The sequence below is a fragment of the Leptosomus discolor genome, chromosome 7 (genome assembly GCF_034619465.1).
Source record: "Leptosomus discolor isolate bLepDis1 chromosome 7, bLepDis1.hap2, whole genome shotgun sequence".
NCBI classification, from domain to species: Eukaryota; Metazoa; Chordata; class Aves; order Leptosomiformes; family Leptosomidae; genus Leptosomus; species Leptosomus discolor.
The window spans coordinates 31,526,634-31,552,483 of record NC_141397.1 but is presented as its reverse complement, the minus strand read 5'-3'; the positions used below and the strand labels follow the sequence as shown (position 1 = coordinate 31,552,483).

Below are 25,850 nucleotides of genomic sequence, written 5' to 3'. Positions count from 1 at the left end.
CCCTGCTCAGGACTCACTCCTAGCAAGTCAAGTGGCTGTTAATTTGGTAGCCTAATTGTCCCCAGGTTGTGCATCAGACAACCGATCCATCGAAGCAAATTCAAGTGCATGGCAAGGCATTTAGTTGCTGGGCAGTTACAGCAGTCAGGACTACAACCTCAACAGATCCATCAACATCAAGGGAATCTAGTCCCTTATTTGATGCAAGGAATATACCACCTTAAGGGCACAGACTATTGAAGCTAGTTGTGATTTTATGTACCCTTATTGTTTAAGGCCACACAGGACTGAGCAACGGTGGTGGATTTTTGTTGCCTTTATATACAGATGGTCTGATAATTACTGCTGTCTTCCTTCACAACACAAACTGTGCACTTATGTTCTTGTGTTGAACTGCATATGCAAACAGGCCTTTCCTGTGGCTGCTCACTGCTAAACTGGTGGCCCTGGGCTGAATCCAGGTCTCTGTTTCTGTAGGCATTCAAGGCGCCTGGAAGTGTGCAAAACTCTTACGCTGCCTCGCCTCTCCCTCCTCCATGCTGGCTTCAAATCAAATGGAAGAATAAATCAACAGCTAGATTACTGCCCTAAGCACACACCTGCTGACACTTCATGCAGCTGTAATTACAATGGGAAAGCTAAGTGTTATCATCAGGAAAGCCAACTTAATTAAAAGCAGTAAACATAACAGGATGTGGAGCACAGAAAGGAGCTCCCATCATGCAACATGCCCTGTGTCTAGACTGGGGGGTTTTCCCAGCCTCTTATACACAGGTTGATGGAAGAAGTGCTCTCTAAGCTATCTGAATAACAGCAGAAGAAAATAGCTTTTTTATTGTTTTCATCTGGAACATTTTGCAGGTTCCTGATAATGCACAAAATTATTATTATAGACTGACCACCAAGCACATAGGGGCTTACATTCAAACTCAGATGAATATCCCTGTGTGACATATACAACAAAATGTAATCTGCAAAGGAAGAGAAGTGAGTGGCAATGCACAAGAAATTTATTTCAAAAAAACATGAAAAACCACAAACAGAATACAATCAGCATTCTTCCCCACAATAAGAAAAAGAATTTACTGCTCTTATATAAGGCAGGACATGTTTTAAACATAAAGAGTATTAGCAAACATTCCTTTTTTTAGGTTTACAGTAATGTTCTTATACGAATTCTAAATGAAAAATTAAACAGATTTAATCAACATAAATGTGTTTTACATGTGCAGCTGTCTGCTGCATGCAGTAAACTACTTTCTATGGCAGAACTGTATTAGCCTAAAAATACAGCACTTCCACCTGCACATGCTTTTAACATTAATTCAGGTCCTGCTTCGGCTAAGAGATTACAGGATGGCATTCCCCTATGTTTATTCTGTTCTTCACCTATTTACCAGCAGCAATGGTTAACATTTTCTTCCAGAGAAAGTTTCGATGTTTCTTTCTGGAGGCCTTTCACCTAGCAGCACATAGTCAAAACATACTTTGACAAGGAACCGATGGCTGAGTACCAATGCAAAAAGTCAGTATTCAGGAGGCAGAATCAGGTACAGGCTACCAAGGAGGAGTTTAGAAATCATCACATACACAAGTAGGTGTGACATTAGGGAAGCCAAACCTCACCTACAACTGACAGTTGCAAGGGACACCAAGTGCAGCAAGAAGAGCTTCTACCACTATGCACCACCGGCAGTGGACAGTATCTGTGGACAAGCTAGAGAGCAGCAGATGTCATTTACCTCAACTTCAGCAAGGCTTTCCACACTGCCTCCCACAATACTCTTGTACCCAAGTTCAGACATTACAGTCTGGACAGGCAGACAACTAGATGGGTTAAAAAAAAATGGTGGGATGATATGGCTGAGAGGGCAGTGATCAACGGGTCACACTCTCCCTAGAGAGTATGAAGTAATTGCTGGTAGTACCACAGAGCTCTGGACTTGTCCCGTTGACAAGTATGTTGCTGGAACTGGTGATTGAGTACTCTCACCAAGGTTGGAGATGGCACCAAACTGGGGATCAGTCAATGAGCTCAAGGGCAGGGCTGCCACTCAAAGATCTAGTCTGGCTAGAGGAATGGCCCGACAGGAACATCATGAAATTGAACAAAATCAAATGCAAAGTCTTGCCTGTGGGAAGGATGAACATTTTGCTGGCTGTAGAGCAGCTCTGCTGAAAAGGCCCTAGGGCTCACTGTAGACAGCAAGCTGAACACGAGCCAGTGGTGTGCCATGACAGCAATAAAGGCCAACAGCATCCTGGACTGTGTCAACAGAAGCCTAGCCAGTGGATTGAGGGAAGTAACTATCACCTTTTACTGAGCACTTAGAATCATAGAACAGTTTTGGTTGGAAGAGACCTTCAAGATCATCGAGTCCAACCTTTGTCCTAGCTCTACCAACACCACCAAACCATGTCCCTAAGTACAACATCTACCCATCTCAAACACCTCCAGGGATGGTGACTCCACCACCTCCCTGGGCAGGCTGTTTCAATGCTTGACAACCCTTTCAGTAAAGAAATTCTCCCTCATATCCAGCCTGAACCTCCCCTGGGGCAGCTTAAGGCCACTTCCCCTTGTTCTATCGCTTGTTACTGGGGAGAACAGACCGACCTCTGCCTCGCTACAACTTCCTTTCAGGTAGTTGTAGAGAGCAATAAGGTCTCCCCTCAGCCTTCTCTTCTCCAGGCTAAACAGCCCCAGATTCCTCAGCCGTTCCTCATACAAGACATGCTCCTTTACTAGCTTAGTAGCCTGCCTCTGTGCCCCCTCCAGCACCTCAATGTCTTTCTTGTAGAGAGGGGCCCAAAACTGGACACAGTACTCCAGATGTGACCTCACCAAAGCTGAGTACAGGGGCATGATCCTCCCTGCTCCTGCTGACAACACTATTCCTGATACAGGCCAGGATGCCATTGGCCTTCTTGGACACCTGAGCACACTGGCTCATGTTCAGCCATGAACTTGTTGGACCACATCTAAAATACCACATTTAGTTTTGATGTTTCCAGTAAAAAGAATGAAATGGATAAACTGGAGCGAACTCAGCAAAGGGCCACCAAGGTATTCAGGGGCTGGGGCACTTGCCCTGTGAGGAGAGGTTGAGGCACTTCGGCTTGTTCAGCCTAGGGAAGAAATGGCTTCAGAGGGACCCAAGAGCATCCTGCCAGTAGCCAGGAGGAGGTTACTGAGCAGATGGAGCCAGCATCTTCCTAGTGCTGCAGGATGATGGATGTAAACTGAAACAAAAAGAGGTGCTGACTTGGTATGTGGAAAAACTTATCCACCATGAGGACAGCCAGGCAGCAGAGCATGTTGCCTGGAGAGGTTGTGCTACCTTCTTCCTTGGAGTTTTCCCAAGACCTAACTGGTTAAAGCCCTGAGCAACCTGGTCTGGCCTCATGGCTAACCCTGCTCTGAGCAGGAGGTTGGACTGGAGGTCTCCTGAGAACCCTTCCCACCTGAGTTATTCTCTGATTCTTTAATCACAGTTACTCTCTTTTCCTCACTACTTCTCTTAGAATATCACAGTATTAAAAAAATCAATACAAAACAATCCAAAAGGATGAGCTGAAATAATGTTAACTCAGTACTGGATAGCATCAAAACTCTTTTCTCCCTCTAAGTCAGCCAACCCCCTCCCTGTGGGTGACCACTGACCCAGTGACATCAGCCATGGTATTTCTAATGCTGTGGATACGTGCTTACCCCTCATACTCAAAAACATTTGTGCTGCTTTATAAACATGCCACAGAGCCTGGAAAGGAGAGGATTAGAAACATGCAGGTTCTAGCATCTGGAATTTATCACCTCATTAAAAGTTCCGATGTGATGGTAGCTAACAACAGGAGGAAAAATAAACAGAAAAGACCTATGGGATTGGTCAGTCATACTGGGGAACACAGTTCACCCTGCAATGACAGGGACATTCACAATCATTGCAATCAAACTGCTCCTCATCAGCAAAATGTAAGGTAGCCTTCCCTCTACTATTCATTCCTAATTCAGAAGTGGAAAAACAACTGGAGTATCTTAAGTGCTGCTGGTGTCTGCACACAGAGGAGGTGGTTTTGCAATCTAAACGCATTCACTATGCCATCATTCACATTATTGCTGAGTAAGAGAAGTATCTTGACAGTCTCTTCCGCCAACCATCAGCACTTCAGGTACATCCAGAATAAGAGTGAGCTGGCTTATTTAAGTGAGAGTAGGATGAGGATCCTTGTAGAGGATCAGAGTTCAGTCTGTTGAGACAGCTTTAGTTCTGACTTGCTTTCTATGCATCCGCACAAGGAGATGTATCTTCCTCTAAGCAAAGTCAGGGATAACTTGCCTACCTGCTTTTCCAAAGGATAAGAATTAGATTCCAATGACTAATTTAATGCTCCGCTTTATATTTGCTTACTTATTTTTGCAGGCCACATAAATAAACTTTTTGCTGAAGCAGGAGAAAAGCATCTAACTGACAATATCTTGTGACTCGGGCAAGTAGGATATGGAGAAACGGTTGGTTTGGGTAGTGAAGTAAGTTTAAAACAGTCTTGGAAATTCTCTGTATCAACAGTAGAAGACCAGTGTAAGTCTCTCCTGGCAAGCTTTCCATGATTGCTTCTGGTCTGAAATAAGCTACATCTTACACAGCAGAGATAGAAAGGCTTGGAAAACTATCAATTCCTCAGTCTAGCCTTAAGAAATGGAATTACAATTGGAAGAGACATGCTTGAATTAAGCTAAAACTTACTGCTGTTCTATGAAGGCTAGAACAATAATGTTGACTGGAAAAATATTTTTTAAAAGGTACTAATACCATTAACTATTTGGACAGAGAGATGCATCATTAGTTCTGTAACAGTGACCTCCAACATTTGCCCTAGCTGTTAATACAGAAAGCATAACCAACAGGTTTTAAGAAAGCTTTGAGCAACATCTCTAACAGCTTTTCCTTTTTTAAATAGTTACACTGGAAGACAGATTGAATCAAAAACTAAAAAAACTTATGCTCCAGAAGAACAGTCATATCACTGCAAGTTTTACCCCCTAATCCAGCTGAATTTCCAGCACACTGATTTCTTATCCAAAGTTCCTGTTGCTTAGCAGACACAGTCTCGTCTCTGTCTTTGGATGGCTGAAGTAGAGCCTTTACAGGAAAGATTATCTCAGCTCTTTTGCCTTTAAACTTCCGATAAAAGCAAACAACCATTTTATGTGACAGTCCACTTTGGATTTCTATTACTCTGGGCAATTTAAAGAGAAGCAGGCACCTTCTAGGAGGACGTGCCTACCCAGAAGAGATAAGGCATACAGACATGCCAGTCCAGGGATGCCATGGTCCGAGCATGCCACGCTAGATCTGTGAATAGACACGGGACTTGGTATTTCTGAGCTGACAAGCCAACCTTGTCATTATAATACAAAGTGTCTCCAAGAGAGACATGACATACTGCCAACATGGGACTGAAATCACAGGGAAGTCATTAAAAAGGGTTGCATTGCTGGGTTTCGTAAATCTCCAAAGATAGTCTCAAGACCAAAGGACAGACTACGTATGCTAACTGGGTAGAAAAAACTGCTGTCAGAAAACCAATGACAGAAAGGAATGGAATCTATTGCAAACTCATTTGACTAAATATATCTGCTTCTTACGGACTGTTGCTCCAGAAATTGTAAGATAAAATTAAACCTGTTTCACTACAGCACATCCCAGATCTAGATTTGCACAGAGGAGACACTCTCAGGATAAAGTTACATATTAAGCCTTTAGATGATTTAACATCTAACCATATGCTAATAGAGAAGATCCTGTTCATGCCTCCTCCCCCACAATATGCAGAATACTCCCTTCCTCCTATTTCGCCAGTGTTCGCCAAAAACTGTACCAAGCTGATTCAATACTGACTCGAATATGGTAACACAAACAAGTTTCTGTGGGATTACTAAGTTGAATTAACTCAGTGAAGGGTCAAACAAGTGCCAAAGCAATAGGACTTCACCCTAAGATATCAAGATTGATGTTGTGCCTCTCTCCACCATACAGTTGTGAAGACAGTGCAGGTAGGAAGCATCTGGGGATTCTAGACAACAGAAATTGAAACTGCAGAAGTAATGAAGTAGGAAACCCCAGGCACCGCAGACATCAATGACCTTCCTATTGTTTTGATGCATGCCCCCTTTAAACCTACAGGGCTCCTACGCACTCAAATACGCTCTCCCCTCCTTTCCATTTCTGCACTTGTCACACGTTATCTATCCTCTGAGCTTTACGATCCCCAAATCCTTATTGTTTTAGTGTTTCATCTTTCCCACTTAAACTCATAATTTCAATAACAACAATAGCATTAACGTGACACTCATCACATTGCAACAATCACTGAGCACACACTTCCCACCCCTTTCCCCTTCCTTTCTGCATTTCCTTACACTATCCAGGAGACTGGCAATCGCAACACATTTACGCAATGACTCAGATAACAGGGTGCTGCAGTAACTACCACAAACATGCACAACTACTAGTAACAGTCTTCTGATTTACCTGACATACTCAACATACAACAGTTTTCCCTCCCTATTAAAAGGCCTCCCAAACCAGCCAACAACTTATCAACACCATAGCCCCTCTCACAACTTTCTTCCTTCCCATATTCAAAGCTGTGTGCAATTCCAATTAGCCTCTTTGACGGACTGGAAAGTAAACACGCTGCTTTTCTACAAGACACTCCCTTTCAGCACACAAAGAAAACAGTGAACTAGTTACCAAAAGGAAACCCATTAGAAAGCAACCTTGCGTGCACCAGATCTACTGCAGATAGCAAGCCTCCCCTTTGCACCCCTCGCTTTTGCAGGACTCGTATTTACCTGTGGTATGAAGAGTCTGAGCTAACACCCAATATCCAAGTAGCTACCCCTTTGTATTACCAAGGGACACAAACATTGGCTGCGAAGGCATGTGGGCAGAAACGTAAGCAGAACACCAAGGCAATGACGAATAATGCACTTCTGAATGTCAAGGTGCAGTGGGATTTTTGTAATTTCATAACATTCCAGCTCCTTTCCCACATTACAGAAAAACAAAATAAAATGTAGGTGGAACCAAAGTCCTGTTGTTATTAGCATGCAAAGAAAATTAACTTATTTAAATTCACCCATCTGTTCCGGCCACCCAGAGTAATTATGAGTAATTCTCAACAATTCAGTCACCTGAAAAAAAATCAGTGAGTTCTAGGCACAAACCCTTCCTAAGCAGTTAATATTCAGGATCACAGATGATTAAACCACACTGTTTCATTCTTTCAGTGAGCTTTCTCAGCTGGCTTCTTGCCCACTTTTTGTCTCTAGCATTTCTCTCCCGTTTCTGGCAGATGAAGTGGAGGTGGAGAAGAAAAGGGAGGAAAGTTCTTGGGTAGCATAAGGATTACAGTAATTTCCAATCCTTCAGCAAGGAAGAGCTTGCTCAGGGAACAGATGACCTAATGCTGCTACCTACTCCTCCATCTCACTTTATTTTTATTTTTTTTAACCTTACGTTTCCAGGTGTTTGCAGTTATAAAGTTATACAACCCAGGGACACAGTTTAGTAGATTTATGTCCTTTCTGCCTCCAAATCCACAGTGAGGATACCTCCCACCCACACATTTCCTCCGTCTTTTTGTTGTTGCTGTGGGCAATTTAAAACAGAAAACTGCAATTCAGAGAGATCCTCAATCATGCACCTACAGGTCATTGACATTTGGTTCACACCCAAGCCTGATGTGAATGTAGATGCCATTCATCAAAAGGATGGTTATGCCATGGATAACAAATCATCCCAACTCTCTAAATTAAACAACAGTATTAGCACAGGGACAAACTTACTTTCAAAGCATTCTTGGTATTCTGCCTGATTACCTGCCCTTGTTGAAAACAAAGGGAGAACTGTTCTCACATGGCTCTACTTATGTTTCCTTTCAGCGTTCTGAAATAAGAGCTGTTTAAGATCTCACATTTTGTTTTCAATTGGAAAGGTCATCTGGATTGGGTGGCAAAAGGAGACTGTATACTTTTTTTAATAAGGAGAAAAGGAAAGAGATGGGACACAGGGAAGGAGGGAAAGGAAGTTTATTGCATCTTCATTTTTAAATTAGAAAAAGTCTCAGAGAAGTTACAGAAAAAGTATAATTAGTGAAAGAACAACACTCTAAGAGCTTACAGAATCTAATTTTCTCTTGAGCACTAGAAAACGCAAAAAGGGAAGTGATGACTACTTACATATAATATGTAGGATATAATCCTTCAAAGTACCAGCAATGCTTTTTGGCCTCTGTACACTACAAAGAAAGAAAAATATGGTATTAATGTTTATGTAAGACAATGTACAATTATAAACACAAGCACAGAGTATTTATAAATAGAGCAATTAGGAAAGGTCAATATTCCCGAAGATCTCCCAATCCCGATACACCCAGCAACTGGGAAGTCAGTTGAAGGTAAATGGCACCGTGCCTTGCCAGGGCTCAGATCCCTCATGCAGGGCATTGTCTGTGGGGCCCCATAGCTTCCCACGATTCACAAAGCCAGTACATTTGGTGCAGGCACAGGACCGAGCTGCATGTGTTCCCTGGCAGAACTGCTGTCTTCAGAGACCACAGAGAAGAGCCCATTTGTGGCCATAGCCACTTAAGAGACCTCCAAGGCATAACCAGCTTGATGACATTACGCATATGACTACACAGTAAATTCAATAATTGCAGGGAATTATTCATCTCTCCGGAAGTCTCTGGCATGCAGAGCCAGGCATGGAAAGGAGCAGAACGGAGAACCCATCCATCCCATCTCCTCTTCCTACAGCTTGGAAATATCTCAAGTGTTCATTAAAGTACCGGGGAAAGGAAAGGGCTTTCTGCAGCCCAGGGGTATTGTTCTCTTTTGCAGATTGCCAGTGTATCCTTGTTAAAGGCTGGCGACAGGCATTTTCTCAGCGTGTGTGTGCAGGCAACGTGGGAAGCGCACATCGTTACAGGAACCGCCAGAGTACAGACAGCGGCTCAGAACAATAGCGGCGCTTAAAAAAGAAAACCAGACGTCAAGCCCAACACAGAAAATATTTCTGCGTATCCTGCTGACATCACTAGCATAAAATGTCATCTTCTTTGCAGACATAGCTCCAGGAGTTCTGCCACATGCTGCATTATCTGTTCACACACGGCCAGGGCGTTGTGGGACACCCTTCGCAGACCTGCAAGGAATATCTTGCATGGGTTTTAGCAGTAATTCCCTCTGCTGCTCACACCTGACACCTGATGTCGGAGAGCGCTCGGCACACCAGCAGTGCTTGGATCATCCTTCATGTTCTCTTGGCAGTTCACCTTTAAATAATAGCTCATATAAGTTTATTAGCCTTCCCGAATCCCAGAATACTAAATGAATCCAGTTAAGACAAAGACAAAGTGTTTTTAGATCCCCAACTCTCACTCCTCATGAATAAAAAAGGCTGCAAGCTCTTTAATGAGCATCTGATGAGCTAAATCACAGACAGATCAATTACAGCCCATGAAGACAAACTGCTATGGATTAAATTAAGAGCGGTGCAGGAGATGGGGGGAGGAGGAGGAGGAGAAGATGCTTTTGATTTGTGTGATCAGGCCTTTCCACTAATATAACAGGATCACACCAGTCTTCAAGATGCACAAGCTTTAGCTTCTGTTGGAAGGACTGGAGCTTCTTCCTCAGGATAAACACGTCGGAAGCCACATTCCCCTCCTAAATTGATGCTGCAGTCCAAGCAGTACATGCAGGAAGGCACCGTAGCTGCTGCTGAAGTAAGTGATGTTTAAAGATCCATCTCCACATTTGCCTTATTTCCCCTTTGTCCCCCTTCCTTCAAAGCTTCCAACTTCTTAACCCTTCCTTCCGAATATTTTCATCTGCTGTCTGTTTCTTCTTACTCTAAAATTAGAAATATGCCAAGTTTCTCTCCATAACACCCTGCAAATATAAATGCACTGTAAACTCAGCGGGTCTGCTGCCAAGTCAGTGAAAAAAACTTTGGCTCTTCACCTTTGAAGGCTGCAGATCAGCGGGTCCTGGCTAAAATCCCAGTGCCTGCAGATCAACCGCTTGGGAAGCCTCATTTCAGAGTCCAGCTTGGGATGTACACCATTAAATGTTTTTCCTTCCCGCTTCTCAACCAATATGAGTCACCACTTACCTCAACAGCCTTAAAGCCTTCATCAGTCTCGAGCATTTTAATTTATGTTTTCCCAGCAATGCTTCTGAGCACGTGGAGCCTGGGTACCTTTTACAAGTGTAGAGGAGACATTTATATTCAGCACTTACTCTGCTCACCCTCCTCCCCATATTTTAATTGGCTTTACAAGATTCCTCCTTCCCACATCTCTCAAGTTGTAAAATTTCTGTTTCTGCCTCTTAACAGTTCTCTGTTTCAGACAGCAAATATCCTTACTGTTGTCACAAGAAAGGCTCCAGCCTAGGAAGGTTCTGCAAGTAGCAGTTCCTTCTAGCTTGCAGGGCTTAAGACACTTGTACTAAAAATCCTTCAGTGCCCAGACTTTGCTTTTATATGTGCCCTGGAACAGCAGGTACCAATCCCAAGTCTGCTACAATTACCACATAGCAGTTGTTCAGCTCTCCTACACGGGAATCAGGCAAAGAAGCAAGTGGACCTCAAATGTGAGCAGCACAGCCGAATCTGCTACACAGGACATGTCAAACAGATTTACACACACAGGGCAAACTGCCGTGATCCCTGCTCAATTAAAACTCTATCAATCTCCATGGCAACTTTACGTCAGTAAACCCTGACGTAAAGCAGGCAGCTACTAACCACCATCTCTACTGCTGGTTAGCAGACCTTGCAGGACTTCACTACTAAGAATAAGATGAGAATGTCATTGGCTCCAAGGATTAGAGCTCCTTTAGCACTCAGGTACGAGAGAGATGCATAGGGTAGTCAGAGCACGGATTAGTTTTTCCCATCCCACACATCCTCTGAAGTAGGTTACTATCATCCATCTCTTGCCAAGATCCAAATTATTCTTCTGAGCAGTACCGGCCTCTTAGTTAAGCTGGTGGAGAGCCATACAAGCATGAGAGGGGACGTACGCCACCAGCATCAGGCTCTCAACCTCATAGAGCCTTTGGAGGACACTGTCCTTGTAGTTGTTTAAGAGTATTAAACTCTCAAGAAACCGCAGCTGGCAGCAACTCACTGCAGCCCACAAAACAGACACAAAGGGAAGATTACTCATATTACTGCAATACAAAGGAACCTCAGACATCACAGTTGGTGCCCACTCCGCTAGCTCCTATACGAAGACAGGCTATATCTCAGAGTTTCAAATAAGTGTCCATTCACGTCTTTAAAAAGCTGCTTACCCATTCACTAATGCAAAAAAAAGTGTGTTTATGGTTTTTAAACTAAGCTTAAGTACAGTCCTGCTGACGCTTTCAACTTTTCTAGGAGAAGGACTCTGCATATTTTGCTTACAAAATTCCACCTATATCCTCTAACAGTTTGGCACACCTATAAACTATAAATTCAAGAGAATGTTCATTTTTCAAATAAATGATGCAGGTCTAATTGGGTGTACATATGTAATCTTTAGAGAATTAATGGTATGTGAATTAGCCAGATGCTTGAATACATTCCTTAAGACTGCATATTAAGAAAGAAAAAACACAAGACTTGGGTTTTTTGTTTGTTTATTTGTTTTAAAATAAATCAGCATCTGACTTGTTGCCTGTTTTCTTTAACAGACTGCAGCAACATGAACTGCAAGCTGTCCTTTTCTGCAGCCTCTAAATTCATTCAGATTTCCTTTAAAGAAATGAAACGTGCTTCCTGCCACAGACTGAAATTGCGAATGTTACTGCTAGTAGTAAGGACAATGAGAAAGAGAAGTTACTAAAACGTTAACCAAAGACTGGTTTTGATGACACTGTAAAATACAAAACATGAGTACATATGTATGCACATGGTGTGGGGGAAGACAGTGCAGGCAGCCTGCTCACTGAATGTCAGATGGTATCATTAGTTATGCTTTGCAGGATTTGCAGAAATACTATCTCTAGCAGGAATATCCTCCACATTACACATCGTTATCTTTTCGTCCATAGGACAATAAAAAGAAAACAGATCTGATCAATTAATTACTCTTTGCAGTCGAGGGAGCGGTGAATTCACGCCCAGTGCTTTTATTGGAGGCTTGCAAATTAATAATAAAAAGTAAAAACAATTACTTTGTTTTACCATCAGCAGACAGTAAATACTTTCCAGTATGAATAGTCTGTTTTTGTTACAGGTACCAAAGAAAAAAGCAGGCTGCTGTGGAAGGACGTGTTTGTGGAGGGCAGGGGGAAGGCGATTGCTATCTGTACGCTGAAGGGACATTCAGAGCGAGTTTGTGACATCTGCTCAAAGCCAGATTCTGCAGGAGGCACAGGTCTGCGATCAATCACAAAGTCAATGAAACCCTATCAGTTATCAGCAACTGAGGGTGAGGCTTTTTCTTCTTAACCAGGTAAAAAGCTAGATGCTACACACAATTTCCATTACATATTACAGTTATAAGGATCCAAATAGGTAGATTCAGGAGGAAAAAAAGCAGGTATTTAATGGAGTGACCTGCCATACTTATATGACAGAAATGGCTCCTAGTATCCTGGGATGACCTGCTTAGTGGCTGCTACCTCCCATTCAGCTGGGTATATGCCATGTATTAGTAGGGTGCAAGTTGTCCAAATGTCATTCTTGTGGCTACAGCCTCTGAGGCTCTGCTGGGATTAATTCATAGATGAACAGGAAGGAAGAGTTAAAACTATCTAAGATATGGAACAAGACCTCATCATTTCTGAACATCACACAATCCTATTCCAACATACACCCAGAACTCTGTCTTCTCCACAGCTAGATCAAACTAGTAATCGAAGGAATGGAAAGGACAACACCTTTCTGACCATACAGCTCCACAGCATCTGAGAAACAACTGGCTATGCCTGCTGCCTCTGTTACAGAAGGCTGCTTGCAAACCTCACCCACAGATCTTTCCCAGTTTTAGTCGTCACCGCACCTGTCAAGTACTTGATGAAGCCCAGACAAAAGGATGGGACAGTCTACAGTGCAACTCCAGACTAAATAACCCATTCCAGAAGGCACATTATTGGCTAGGAATCACAATGTTTTATGGGATCTGACCTTTAAAATTGTATCAGTTTTCAGAACACTATCCATTTCAGTGCTTAGACAAGAGCTGAAAGCATTATGAGATACAAACTGCTCCTTAGATATGGTGCGGTGAAATCAGAAAGACTTCTGCATGCTGAAAGTTTGAAAGATTGGATTTGCAGAGACAAGAATATGAGCATACTGCTCTTCCACTGCCAAGAAAAGGGCAAAATATCACCCATTAGAGTAAGAGACAACATATACTGAAACTGAAAAGTGCAACCTAAGGGTGAAAACAATTTACTAGAGAAAATACATTTTGTTTTAGCCTTGCCTGAATCCATCAAAATTCATCCCTACTTCTTCCCTGGTGATGCTAACAGCTGAAGGTGAAAGTAGCCCATCTCCAAACTATTCCAAGAAACTGAGCTGGCAAGCCCTGTTACCAGTGATTTCAATCAATACTCTTGTCACAGAAACAACTCTTACTAAAAACTAGGATTATGTTAAGGTATTTATATTTACTAAGGTAATGAGGAAACAGCAGGAAACAATTGTATAAAAGTATGCTGATCCTTTAGTAAGCTTCCCCTCCCATGTAACAGTAAACAGAACAAATGCTATTCTAGATATACAGCTGTTTCATCAAGACCAAGATCACAAAATCATATAACTCATAATATAATGATTTTTGTATATATCAGGAGTTGTTCCTGGCCAGTCTTCTTAGTTGTTCTCTAAGAAAGAAGCGAGTATTTCCCATACAGGAGTCTTAAAAGAAGCAATTTCTCCACCTTGAATTAATCATTCTGTGTTTTGCAAGAGTAAAAAATGTCAGCACAAGCAGCTAATTCTTGTTAGTTCTTCTGCTGCTCACAACACATGCATTAATCATCATATTTTTATTTAGAATTAGTGTGGATTTAGCATTAGATAGCCTCCCATCACAAAGCATTACATTACATTTAGATCTATTAACCTTTCCCACAAAAGAAATACAAATATCCCATCCACTCAATTTCATTTCAGGAGCTTTTTTTTTTTTTTTTTTTGCCATTATGCAGCAAATTGCGGATGCACTTCAGTCTTGGAATGATACAATTTCAATTTAATATAATCCTTCCATCAGTATCCTGGGGGGACAAAAAAAAAAAAAAAAAAAAAAAAAAAAAAAAAGGAAGAAAAAAAGGAAAAGGATGAGACCCTCATGGTTCGGACCAGCAAGGCGCGGGGCTGGCGGCCCCCGCCCCACAGCACCCCCAGCCCCGCAGCTGTGACCACTCCCCTGGGAAGCCCGTTCCAGTGACCAACCATCCTCTCAGTGAAGAACTTTTTCCCAATGTCCGATCTGAACTTCCCCTGATTCAGCTTCATTCCATTTCTTTGTCTCCTATCACTGGTCACCAGAGAGGAGATCAGCACCTCCCCCTCTGCTTCCCCTCCTGAGGCAGTTGCAGACTGTGATGAAGTCAGCCCTGAGCCTTCTCTTCTCCAAGCTGAACAAGCCAAGTGACCTCAGCTATTCCTCTTAAGTCTTGCCCTTGAGACTTTTCACCATCTTGGTCACCCTCCTCTGGACACACTCTAATGGTTTGATGTCCTGCGCTGGTTTTGGCTGGGATAGAGTTAGTTTTCCTCACAGTAGCTGGTATGGGGCTACATTTTGGATTTGTGCTGGAAACAGTGCTGATAACACAGGGATGTTTCAGTTACTGCCGAGCAGCCCTTTCACAGAGCCAAGCAGCCTCTGCTTCTCACCCCACCCCACCAGGGAGCAGGCTGTGGATACAAAAGGAGTTGAGAAGGGACACAGATGGGACAGCTGACCCAAACTGACCAAAGGGATATCCCAGACCATATGATGTCATGCTCAACATATAAAGCTGAGGGAAGAAGAAAGGAGGGAGGGACATTGAGAGTGATAGTGTTTGTCTTCCCAAGTCACCGTTACATGTGATGGAGCCCTGCTCTCCTGGAGATGGCTGAACACCTGCCTGCCGATGGGAAGTGGGGAACGAATTCCTTGTTTTGCTTTTGTTGGTGTGGAGCTTTTGCTTTACTTATTAAAGTGTCTTTAACTCAACCCATGAGCTTTCTCACTTTTACTCTTCTGATTCTCTCCCCATCCCCCAGTGGTGGGGGGGAGTGAGCAAGTGGATGTGTAGGGCTTGGCTGCCAGGTTCAAACCACAACACCTTCTTATATTGTGGCGCCCAAAACTGCACATAGTAGTCAAGGTAGGGCCGCACCAGTGCGGTGTAGAGTGGGACAATCATGTCCCTCAGCTGGCTAGCTATGCTGTGCCTGATGCACCCCAGGACCCAGTTGGCCTTTTTGGCTGCCAGAGCACACCGATTCATATTCAGCTTGCCCTCAACCCAAACTGCCACGGACTGCCTTTGATGGAACAACTGTACTGAACTGTCTTCAAACTGTTTGGGAAATCACAGTTATGATCGTTATTGTAGTTATGTGAAACACCCAGCTAGGATCTATTCAGAATGCTAAGCCAGATGCTTATGAAAGTGCCAAGAGATCCTCAGTACCATGCAGGTTAGGACTTGCTTTACCTTCTTATTTCTACACCCACGAACTCAGCAACATTTTCACAAACATAAAAGCTGGGGTGGTGCTGGGGGTTTACACCTTCCTGGAGGAACTGACCTTACAATGAAAGTTCTAATGTCAGATCTGCAAGAAAGCATGAGGCATGCCCCATACTGAAAGCATTTTCACCCAAGAAAAGCAAAAAAGATTCAACATTCCACTGGAGTCTCTGCAGTTTCAAGGGGGTAGTGGTAATCTTTTTTGTTCCAACTAGAAGGAAATTGATGTAACATTTTCCCAACTCCACTAGAAGCAGTTGATCTGCTCCAAATAGTACTGGGCAAGTTCAATAGCTCCAAAAGTTAATTTAGCTTCTGCAATTTCTCTGTTTCCTTTTATATGTGCATGAAAAATAAAAACAAGGTTGTTGTTTGCATTCTTTAACTACAGAACAAGTCATAAGTCACCTTATAAAACAACCCATGAAGTAGGGTGTGTGGCGGGAAGGGGTCATTTGTCAGCAACTGAAAGGAAGACCATGCCAAGTGCAAGGATATTCACTATTTCCACCCTCAGTCTCTTTAAAAACTAAAGAAAACAAATACTAGTTTTTACAGATATAAGGATTTGATAATACAATGATTTTACTTCTAAGCCTCTAATGAATGTAGGTAACACTTTCAGTGTTCTCATCAAGACATAGACATCAAACTTGCTTTTCTTTGACTGAGCACTAGAAGCTTGGGTCATCTCCAGCCCTAACACTAGGTAGGCACTTACTCCTCACAGGAACTGATACTATCTAGAGTACTATTAAAAGCAAAGTCTAGATTTAGGTTTTCTCCATTTTTATCTAAAACCATGCCAGCATTCATTCCCTTTGGTTCATGCTGAACTGGCATATTTGCCAGTGTCCTATGTACATTTCATTCTTTCACTTCACCATCCCAAGAATGAAAACAGTCTTTGAATTACCTAGTACTTAAATCCTCAGGGGCTGGCTTTCATCTCCCATAATAATAAAAACAAAGCAAAGACAGACTTGAGTTCTGAATCCACCTTTCTTTGCTCAACTTTCTCAGTCATTTGCAGCGCAGACAAGATTGAGGCAGTAACAGCATTGTGCTACAAATGCCGGTTAGTTAAGCTATGACAGCCCATCAAAGGCTGCAGGAAAATAGGTTTCTTTGATGGTCGCCAGGACTCAGGGCAGTTGCTTTGGGAGTTCCCAGGCTTTGTTCTGTTGATGTTGTGCATCCCCTACATGCTCATTTGTTCCACAGAGAGAGAGTGCGAGCTGACAGGACAGAGCACAGCTGCATAATCACAGCAACTCTTGCTCCCCTCCCTACTACCCTTATTTTTCATTCTTGACGTTAATCTTGTGATGCACACCTTCCTCAGATTCTTCTTATGATGAGTCATTGGGAAACAAAATATTTTTTAATTCAACTAAGACTTTTCCCTTTTCAGTTTTCTGAGACATTTATTCCAAAACTGCAAAATCTTTTGTGCTTTGAAGTCCTGAAAACATCTGTAACATGGAAGGCAGTGACTCCTTGGTCTCAAGAAACAAGAGTCCATGACCAATCACACACCGAGTGCAGGGAACAAAAGAAATCAATAATAATGAAATATCATCTAAGTGCTCTTCCCCTGGAAGGTATGCAAGGCCAAGGCAAATTCTCACCTTCAAGAACTTATTCTAGAAAGCCATCACGTTTGCCGTTAGATTGTTGTTAGGAGCATCTGTTCATTTTAAATCAGATTACACATGTCATATGTATTAAATAAGTGAGCATCTGAACACAGTGGAGATTAAACAGGTTACCTTGGAAACATTCTGACATTTGAAAACCAGTTTCTAAAAAACCCTGGCAATTCAGAATCCAGGTACTACTTTGAGCAGAAGTATCTACTTCAACACTCTGCTGGAGGAGGCTGTGTTCTTGGTCAACTCCCACCTGCTTAGCCATGAATTGTCAGATGCTTACCTACAGATGCTTCCATTAACAGCCATCATTATGGGTGACTCACATCCTCATGAGTCTCTCATGAGAAAAGCACAGATGTATAATTTATGATATAGGTCCAATCTGGTTTAATGACCAAATTGTGACTGGAGAAACAGCTCTAAAGGAAACTTAGTTCACTTGGTCCAGCTACATTACACTAACTACCTCAAAGTAAACACTGGAACTCACATAGTCACAAAGCAAAGGTGAACATGGTCTGGTCTGCAAGGCTAGCTCATTGAACAGGGCTGCATTAATGTTAATATTAGAATGCCAAAATATGATCATCTCCATGTTGCAGTCCAGAAAACCATTTGCTTTGGGACTTAGTTCCTGGAACACTGGGAGGAGTTTATGGGTTTGGGTTCATTCAGGCTAATGATCAGCTTTTTCTGTTCTTGCACACAGTCTATTAAAGTTCCTACTCATTGGCAACAAACACATCTTCTCAGGGCAAAACACTCCTCAAAGAAAGAAGCAGCAGAAGAGTTTAACCAAGTGTAATTTTTATTTGTTTAACAAGTCAATTCAAGCTTTCAGGGAGATGCTCTATGGTGGCTCTGGGGCAGACCTCACCAGGTAGACTGAAACATCAATGCCTTTTAAATTAAACTAAGAACCCAAACTGACTCCTACTCAGACAGTCCAATACACTGCTATAGTGACAGCATATGACTATTAAGTTCCTGTGAGACAAATCCAACAGCTGTACCTCACAATTACTTATTTGAGCAGGAAGAAATACTAAGCATTTGTCCTTGGAGTATTTCCCATGAAAGGACTAAAATAGCAAATAAACAGTCAACAGTTTCTGGCAAGTAACAATGCCTACTAATGGCCAAGCATTTTTCCAAATGAAGTAATTTCCTACATAAGACCATAACATTTGCTTTTCTTCTATTAGGAGCCTGAATGTACCTAAACAATAATCTCCAATATCCCAGTTTGTTAAATTTCAACATAATCCTCTAAGAGTGTTGACAAATCTCTTAATTTAAATCAAAAGCATAATAGCACTTGGCATTTTTCTAAAAAGATCATTTCCTTGCTTTGAGTGATCACCTGAGTTTTTACACATTCAAAATAGCTTCCTGGAAGGAGGAGAGAGGAAAAAAAAGGATCTACTGCAGGTTCCAAAGATGATTGTCTAGACAGAGTTACTGGATACACATATCTAGACAAATTCACATAATCTCTTGGTATAGGAGCCATGTCTTGGCTTGTACTGCTTTTCACCCCTCAAACCACCCACTTCACAACTTGAAGGACATGCTGGATGTGGGTAGCTTTTCACATGCCTCACCTTCAGCTCACTCAGTGCATGTTCCTTGTGCAAATATCCATCCATATACGTGGATTTTCTTGGGACCCCATCAAACTTTCAGCTTCCTCTAATAACAGTTACAACGCAAGTTTCCTAGTTACCACTGTTGGACTTCTAGTTACCACTCTTGTGGTCCGTGGTTCACCTGGTACATTCTTCTTTATTCCTGCTTGCAGATGTTAGATCACATTCGCATGTAGGGAAGTTACTTGACAGGACACGAAAAAAGTCAGGTTGATGCAATGAGCTCCACTCTTCCCTTTGACACAGACTATACGGACATGAAAAATCTCTTTACTAAGGTTATTTCCTTACAAAAAGTATCTGAGGTTACCTCAGGGACGTTCTGCAACTGAGAACTGCAAGAGTGAGATGAGGTATAAATGAAACATTCACTCCCCATTAACACGTGGTCTACACTCCAAAAAAGCTCAAGATCCCTGCCTGGAGGTATTGCTATGGATGGATAATAGCATGAGATATGGCCATAAATGTTTAATTTATAAACCTAGCAGCTAGAAAATTATTCAACCAGAGTGAGTGCTGAGGATTTTAATAATGCCTGCCCACATTAACAGATAGAAATAGCACCAATAGCTCAGAAACAAGCACAGACACACTCACATATTTGGTCAGCATCGACAACATTGCATAAATTGAACTTTCAGAGACCCCACTGATGTGGTTCTCAAGATGTGGATTATCCAGAAGGACATCAGACCTCAGTCAGGTCACCTCACCTCCTCCCTTCTGCTCCTCGGAAACAAAACCATCAGGCAGCAGAAGAGGCTAACCAGAATAAACAGCACTGACTCTGAGCCACAGTCAAGGCTTCTTCCCAGCACTTTTCCAAACAGGCTTCAGAGGTCAGAAACCAACAGGGTGGCAGCACCAAAGAAATCAGAGGCAGACTCTGAATGACAGGCCACCATATAGGTATGACAGCACCTTGCGATGGGTATTGGTCAGGGGACAACTCCACTGGCTTTGTCATTTTTATACTGCAGACAAATGGCTGGTGCACCTCTCCTGCATGCAAGGCAGCAGTTCCCATTTTTCACCTACAGCTGAGTTTCAAACCAGGAGCCCTTTCTGACACAGAAGCCTGACACCATGAATTAGCTACAGCTCCTCAAGCCAGCCCAGGGTGGAAATCTCGTTATCGTCTTCCCACAGTACAAGACAAAAAAACAAACCACCTTTGTTTTGTAGTGTGCTTAGCCTTTAAAAGCCTGTCATCTCACCATTGAGAGGTTGCTCGCCTTTGGCTCGCGCTTGCCGTGACATTGTTCTTTTTCAGTGAAAAGATGAAAACTTCGAGTTTGAATGCAGTGGTGCTAACTTGTGCAAGTAAAGCTATGTTTCTCTAAAGCAGCAGAAATCTTTACCCCAGTTTACAGATTCCCAAATCAGATATCAGTCACCAAATAAAGCCTCAGTTCTTCAGATATGCAAATAGGACTCCATATACAAAGAGGACCCTGTGTGAATTCACAGTAGTGACGTTAAGCACGTGCACAAGTGTTAGGGGGAAGAGGTTTGGCTTTGCCCTTAATAGTTTCAGGTAACCAAGCAAGAAGAGCAAACCACCTCCCTTACTCATTTCCACTCAAATCTAGAAATATACTACCACATTTTCAATGTTTTTAAGGGAATGGCTATGAATTCCCACAGTGGTATGTATTTCTTCTAAAATTACATCCAGCCTAAGGAATGGATGTCATGCCATGAGTTGGGTCACATAAAAAGACAAAAGAATTGGACCACCTCTCTCTTCAGTTAAAGGAAAAAAAAACGCAACAACATTCTTGCTAAATTGCTTTTCAAAGAAACAAGCAAACAAGCAATGCACTTATGTCTGGTTCCTATAGCTGCTCAATGGCAAGGCTTCTAAGGAACATCTTCTTATACTTTCAGAAAAGGTAATGCTTCAGGATGGGCTTCCTCTCATTCACTCTGCATTCACCAAGCATTTAGTCAGAATACTAAAAAGGCCATAGATTAAGCAAAACCCTCCTTTTTCCCCACAGTGACCCTTCCAGCTGCTGTTTCTCACTACATTTCAAACTTCAAGACAACATCCTAACTCTTTGTGAAGGATAATAACTCCAGGTGCTCAAAGTACACCAACAACAAACGCTGTGATACCCATTCTCCCCCAGCATCACCTCCCCTCTGCACCTGCAGAGCTGCCTGGCGCTGTGGGGGAAGGAGCAGAGCAGAGCAGAAGCCTGAACCCCTCTGGTACCAGGGCGAGATGCCAATTCATGGATCCACACTAACCTTTCATTTTCAAGAGTGGGCTCTGCCTTGTCATTCCCAACACATGATCATGCGACTTCTGGGAAGAAACCTGAATCACTGGACAATCATCCTCTTAAGCTTTCTCAGCTTGATTTTAGGGCCTCATCCAAAGACTGCTGAATCCACATGCAGAGTGGCTGCCATGGATTTAGGCTTACATCTCTGGCTAGCAGCATAAAACATAAACCAGAAAATTGCTTTGCTGACACCAATTCTTTATGAAAGGCTAAGATAGACACTGCTAGCAACAGGACTTTTAAAGGAGAGAGTTGACCATGGAAGGTGCTGGTTACCTCACCACGTGCCGAGGTGCCACTAAAACCCCCAGAAAGTCATACCAGCAACCAGACTAAGGGGCCCACATCACACTGAATAAACTCCTAGGCTGCCCTCAGTACTATTTGTTTTATGGATGCTTTTGTTCGGTAGGGCCTTTTTTTAATTAAAAACAAGAAGTCAGCCTCTTGGGGGATCTATTTTCCTTTCCTCTTCTGACTTCAGCACAAGCACACTAGAAAAATTATAGCCACAGTACAAATAAAAATAGCTGAAGAACTTGCAGCTGTTGTTAATTTCCCAAGTATTCAACATTGCCCATTTAATGATGGAACAATATGCTCCAGTTTCAGTCCTGGCACAAGGCTATCTGAGCAGGAGGCAGATATTTTAGCTCGTGTGAATGCCAAAGGCAAGTCAATGACTACAGCAAGCAGAGAAAGGGCAGGAGGACAACATGATGTAGAACATTGGACATCCACACCAAACATTTTCTCCTGCTTTTTCTTTCTCATTTAAAATTATTAGTCAACTCACCAGATGACTAGATCAGGCTTGCAGACTTACTAACATGTATAGCAGGAGAAAAAACGTGCTTAATAAAAATTCATGAAGTGGAAAACATTTCTACAGCTGAAGAGCTGATTTTTCTTTCTATTTTAAGTATGAGTGTTTCTGGTGTGAAATGCATTGCATAGGGAGGTTTCACTTGCTTATCTCCCTGAATAAAGTCTTTAACCAGCTTTTAACCACCTATAGTCTGGATGAGTGGACTTCCCTAGTTTAATACAGAACAAAGTAATAAAGTATTTGGTATTTGTAGGGACCAGAAATGAAACAAAGTATGCCTCTTGAGCTTGGCAAGGAGAATCTAAAAACTAAACCCACACCTAAATACTAAAAGCACTTTTGAAATACTGAAGTCAGATGCAGCAGATCTCTTGCAGCTCTGTCTTCAGTGGCTACGTATCTTCTTATGCTTACCCACTTACAAACTGAGCAGAATTAGTAGAGAGACAATGCTTATAAATTCACACACAACATCCATGAGTAGCAATGAAGTACAAAAGAAAAATTAAGACTTAGGCACAGGAGTAAAATGCAAAGGCTCAGAAGTGACAGGGAAATTGGGAAACTGTTGATTATAATTGGAAATACAGAGCTTCTATCTCTGTTGGGCTTCATTTGCCTCATTCACATGCATAAAGGCACAGTTAGAGGTCAAAGTCAGAGCATTCAGCAGGTAATATTTAGTGAAAAAAAAATTCTGTTCTCTTCTTGTTAAGGGCCCACTGGCAGAGCAGAATTTAAAATATGGTAAGTAACAGTTTTAAAGAGGGGGGAGGGAAAAAATTTTTAAAAAGGCAAAGGTTGCAACATTGCCAAGACCACTCTGTTATGCTCAGATACAGCTTCAATCTACTCCAGGGAAGAACCAAAAAAAAAAAAAAAAAAAAGCCCCAACCACCCAGCCTTTGGCAAGACTTCCCTGCTGCTGGCCAAGGTGGGCAGCGCTAGCTTTCCTTAGGAAGGCAAAAGCTCGATGCAACACTCAACAGATCAGACTCTGGTTCAGATCTCTCTATAACATCAAATAAACTGCCTGGCAAACACAATTGAGGTGGGGAAGAAGATGGCTTGGTTGGGTTGAAAACCAGAAGTAAAGAATAGTTTCACACACGGCTCCGTGCCTTCCTGCAGGTAAGGAATGGGATGAGTTTAAACCAAAGGTGACCAAGAGCGCAGGCACGGCGAAATGCGTCACTGCTGAGCTCCCAAGGGCAGGCAGAGCGGGCAGGCAGAGGCAACAGCACTGTGCTCCTGCCCTCAGCCCCGGGGCGGAGAAGAGCAGCCAGGTGGATCTGGGGGAATCTTCTGCAAAGGAACCACGGTGAGAGCTGTGGAGAGCCTGCTGGAGGCAGCTCAGTCTCCAGCTGTTCCTCAGGCTTTTGGGCTCTCTCTGACTGCATCCTGTTCGTAGAAGGTGTGTTGGGTCCTTCCTGCTCCCTTCCTCCTGCTGTTTAACAGAGCAAAGCCATATCCCTCTGGCATCTACAGAGACAGTGGTAATACAGCTGAAATCATTATTCATGTTAGATTAATTATTCTGGCTGTCCGCAGCTTGCTCCCTGCATGCCTGTCTGCTCCCACGACAAGAAGATGCTTGTGCATATTAGGTCACATCATGGGTCAATAAATATATCATGGCATACAGGCACCTTTCCAGCGAGGTCTTTACCTAGGCTGTAGACTCCAGTGCTAAAAGACAGTGCCTTCATGGTTTGAGGCAGGCATGGCCACTACTCAGCATTCTCAGACAGGGTCCATTCGGTGCCTATTTCTCTGAGAATTCACCAGCTTGCTGAAACAGCTTTCATTTTCTCTCCAAAGAAAGAAGCTAGACCACAGAAATTATTTTATTCAGCTTTTAAATTTAGTATTAGAGCTACCAATAATGTAAGCAAGTGCCTGTGCCACAGAGCAACTGCAGAACCAGGCAAAAAGAGACAAAAAAGGAAAACAGAGGAAACATCTCCACAAACAAAGAATCACACACCTGGCATCACAGCAACGCTCCTGCACACAATGCAACATGAAAGTGATGCATGGAAGGAGGGAATCGAGACCCCCGGTCATCACTGAGCTCTAACAACCCACTTAATACAGAGGTTTTGGAAGGACAACTTAGCTGGTGTTACACCAATATGAATGGACCCTACACGAGCACAAGCAGGCAGTGTCTGCATCTATCTGGACTAGCTCATGTGCCATCAGTGGTACTTGTATGAGAGTTGGAAGCCTTTATACTAGAAGACATTCTTCACACTTCAAGCCTAAGTCCAGCCAGAAGCTTTCACCAAGACTTCAGGGCTTGCAACTATACTACCAGGTAATGCAACTAAAGGGCTAACTATGTTTTCCTTTCAGTAATAGGAGAAAGGGGGTGGGGGGTGGGGGGGGGCGGGGAAGAAAAGGACAAACTCCACACCATAAAGCTGTTTTACCACAATCTGTGTTTACCCACAACTTCATGTGTCCATGAAGTATTTTGCAGGGAAAAAAACAAAACAAATCCCTACATCCAGAATGACTACATCTGTGAGATGATTCGATGACTTCTTCCAGGCACATCCACGTAGACCGCTCTTGGAACAGTATAATGTCCATTTAAATAAAAAGAAAGGAAAGGACACATCATGGGGAGAAACTCTTCCCTTTGAAACCAAAATTAGTAGGGCTTTGCAGTGGGATGCTGCTGGAATTCTTTACATGGTATGTTTTTGTGTTGACTTTCTATAACTCTGTTCAAAGAGAATGAAATCAAAGTTTTTTATCTGCAACCATCAGGCTACAAAGCTCCCTGTTCATTCATGAAAGTAATCGTAACCCCTTGACTCTAGCAGGTGATCTTCATGGGGAAGAGGAAGATCACCAATGTGAGGCTGAAAACTAAATGGCAATGATTACTAAAAATAACAAATCCATAATGCACTGAGAGTCTAAGGATGATAATTTAGAAATTCTTGTCCTATTTCAGAACAGCTCTACCAAAAAATGCAAATTTAAAAGTCTAGCTACCATAGTAAAGGCATTCTTATTAGGTTAGAAACATCTCCTTTAAAACAGAACAAACATGAGGAGTCTGGAAACAATAGAATAAGCACCCTTCAATGGTTCACAGCTACAAAAGTCAGTCAAAAGAAGCAAGGAGAGAAGCACATGGGACTAGGACACTAGATCATGAACACCTAGACTGTTGCCAATGACACTACTGAACACAAGTGAATCACAGAATAATACAAAATTTAAAAAATGTATACAGGCAACGACATCCACGTGGCAGATGTTCTGCAGGGGCAGTGAAAAAAATCTTAGCAGAGAAACAAGATCTGAACAAGAGGGATATGTAATGATGCTCTGCTGTTCACCCAGTTCTGCAAAAGCAAAGATGTGGAAGGAAAGAGTCCACATGAACTTACTTATTTAATGCTCTTCCAGGTTATAGAAAGAAGTCTCAGTTCCCTTATTTGTACCTAATGCACTACTACTAGAACATAACACACAACAGAGGGATATTAATTATTTTCCCAAACTCTGTTTTGGGATAATTTCATCCTCCCTCCTATCCTCTCACTTGCCCTGAGGTCATCTATGTCTCTTTTCCAGCATCTGTCTTCTTCAAGCTGATACTGCATTTTTAAATTGCTCCAAATGACCAGACGT

General features: G+C 42.5%; 1 protein-coding gene across 2 annotated transcripts in view; it reads right to left on the bottom strand.

Moving 5' to 3' along the window:
* Positions 1 to 25,850, bottom strand: part of VOPP1 (VOPP1 WW domain binding protein) — a 65,079-nt gene that overhangs the window by 13,894 nt on the left and 25,335 nt on the right. For both annotated transcript variants that reach the window (XM_086468041.1, XM_086468040.1), the window contains exon 2: positions 8,246 to 8,304. In XM_086468041.1, coding sequence (XP_086324167.1) covers positions 8,246 to 8,304 — 59 coding nt within the window. The remainder of the gene's footprint in view (positions 1 to 8,245; positions 8,305 to 25,850) is intronic.